Below are 2,514 nucleotides of genomic sequence, written 5' to 3'. Positions count from 1 at the left end.
ACATGTGCAAGAATCCTATTTCCAAACAGGATCTGTGTTGGTCAGTTTGGGCTGCTGTAACAGGGTACCACAGACTGGGTGGCTTACTAACAGAAATTTATTGCTCACAGTTCTAGAGGCTGGAAGTTAGAAATCAGGGTGCCAGGATGGTCAGTTTTTGGTCAGGCCCTCTTCTGGGTTGCAGTTTGCCATCTTCTCATTGTATCCTCACATGATGGAAAGAGCTCTTTGGGATCCTTTATATAAGAGAATGAACGTCAACATAGTTACTTCCCAAAGAACCTGCCTCCAATACTTCACATTTAGTATTTGAATTTGAGCATGTGAATTTGGGGGGCGGGAACACAAACATTTAGTCTATTGGCAGGTCACATTCACAGGTTCCAGCGGGACATGACTTGGAGAAAGGGACACTATTCAGCTCAGTACAAATGCTTCCTCTATTCACTTGCATAGCTCCTGGGATTTTTGTTTATTTGTTTTTTACTTAAATGGGATGTAATATCTCCACCTAGCTCCAAATAAGCTGACATCTTCATAAGGATTTTTTTTATTTTCCAATATTTTATTAGGCATTTTTTCAAACATACAGTATAGTCGAAAGAATTTTATAGCAATCACTCATACACCCACCATGTACATTTCTTTTTTTTTTTTATATTCTCTTACGAGTTTATTATAAACCAGTTTCATAGGCCACCAGGAAATAAAAGGACTATGTATCAGCCTTACGGGAAACAGGCAGGGAGCTGAGGAGGGCCAAGTTGAGTCTAGGGCCTTGGTGGGCGCATTCCCGGGGGAGGGGGCCCTGTAAGGGAAACCAGACAATCCGGTGAGACTCCTCGAACAACAGCATAACAAACAGGTCTGTGGTAACGTGGCCCTGAGGAATCGAGCCCACGCCTCTGTGGAGCTACTTCCATAACTCTGTGGCCAAGGGTCAAAAAAGGCCTCGCATCCCTGGGGGAGGAGGCCGCATCCCTGGAGAGGGCATGCCCATCGGAGTCCCTCGTCCAGGGGGAATCCCCATTGGGGGACCCATGGGAGGCCTCATACCAGGAGGCGGGCCCATCATGCCTGGAGGGGGTGCCCCTCGGCCCATAGGAGGGGGAGGACCTCCACGGCCAGGTGGGTACTGGGTTGGGGCCCCTGCAATACTAGCTGTGGCAGCAGCTGCTACAGCAGCCACAGTACCTCTTCCTTGTGGGGTCATCACCTGTTGGGATGGCCCACCAACCCCACGGACTGGCCCAGCAAGTCCTACAGGAGCCTGGGGCATGGGAACCCCAGCTGGGATTCCTCGGCCAGCGGCCCTGCCAATCCCTGGACCCCCAGCAGCTCCAGCAAGTGGCACTCGGGCAATACCAGTGTCTTTAGGAGGCGGTCCCTCTACCGTTATTGAGACCAGGTTCTCCCCTCGTAGCAGCACCAGGCCAAGGACTCGTTTCTCTTCCCTCTCTGCTTGTTTGGAGTTCTTAGGCTTGATTTTTCTGAACTCATCACAGTCACAAAGGATCAAATTCATATGCTTGTCGAAAGCCTTGAAGGTGCCGATGAAGATCCGGCCGTCTTGCAGGATGCACCTCATCCTGCAGTCAATATGCTGCAGCATCTTGCTGCTCTTGCCCACAGTCATGGTGGCGGTTCTGATGGCTTTGATTCCCGCCGGATTGCCGCTGGAGAGGCCTAGTCACCCACTGGCCACGTACATTTCATAATTGTTTTCTTCTCCACATGGAGGGAATTTGTTCATAGGGAGGCCACAATTTTTGTGCCCTCATCATAATGACCCCAGATTCCTGTTGGGCCATTCTTCAGGCCTCGTGCTGAGTGCACCACTTTTCATAAGGATTTTAATGGGTGTTGCTAACTATCTAGTGCTGATTTAGAAAAGATCAGAAGGTGATATTCTTTTTCCTAAGTGAAATTGCACATCAAATAATTCCCCTGCTCTACTGCCCTGCAGAAATGCATATCTATAGGAAAGCCTCCTTTCGGGTTCCACCACCTATATCATCTATACATTTCCAAATATAGGAGACAATATATCTGCAGGGGATTTTCTGTTTCTAGGAAATTTGGGGAAAAGAAATAAAACTCATATTGTCCTGAATTTGAAAAGCAATGAAATTTCTCTGGTTAGGTTAGCAAAGGAATGAGCTGAGTAACAGAGATGCAACAATAGGTGAATTTCTACTTTAAGCAAAACAGCTTGGAATCATCATAATTTGGAGCCTTAAGGATTATTAAGTTTGCCTTAGTTTGTTGAGACATTTGAACCCTGCGGAAGCCAAGTAATTTCTCTAGGTCTGTGAAAGTGTACTGCTCACCTAGAAAATATTTATTGATACTTTACTACACGTAAATCCCTGAGTTCAATAGTGCAGGGGGATCAGAATCCTTGACTCTGGCTTCTCAGTGTCCTGTTCTGTCCTGTCCAAAATGCTATTTCTCCTTGCATCTGCCTCTGAACAGCTTTTTGGTGGAATGAATCCTTGAATTGTTTCTAGAATT

The 2,514-nt window shown here is 46.9% G+C and overlaps 1 protein-coding gene and 1 pseudogene across 1 annotated transcript; both read right to left on the bottom strand.

Annotated features, from left to right (window-relative positions):
- Positions 1–706: 706 nt before the first annotated feature.
- LOC128598634 (small nuclear ribonucleoprotein-associated proteins B and B'-like) lies at positions 707–1,696 on the bottom strand. The gene is made up of 2 exons (XM_053609253.1): positions 952–1,696; positions 707–808 (listed from the first exon to the last, which is right to left on the bottom strand). The coding sequence occupies exons 1-2, from the start codon at positions 1,634–1,636 to the stop codon at positions 771–773; spliced, it is 723 nt and encodes a 240-aa protein (XP_053465228.1). The 5' UTR covers positions 1,637–1,696; the 3' UTR covers positions 707–770.
- Positions 1,697–1,732: 36 nt separating this feature from the next.
- LOC128560638 (uncharacterized) lies at positions 1,733–1,823 on the bottom strand (annotated as a pseudogene).
- Between the last annotated feature and the right edge of the window lie 691 nt (positions 1,824–2,514).

This window comes from Nycticebus coucang, chromosome 11 (assembly GCF_027406575.1).
Source record: "Nycticebus coucang isolate mNycCou1 chromosome 11, mNycCou1.pri, whole genome shotgun sequence".
Lineage (NCBI taxonomy): Eukaryota > Metazoa > Chordata > Mammalia > Primates > Lorisidae > Nycticebus > Nycticebus coucang.
This window is presented reverse-complemented; position numbering and strand designations above follow the sequence as displayed.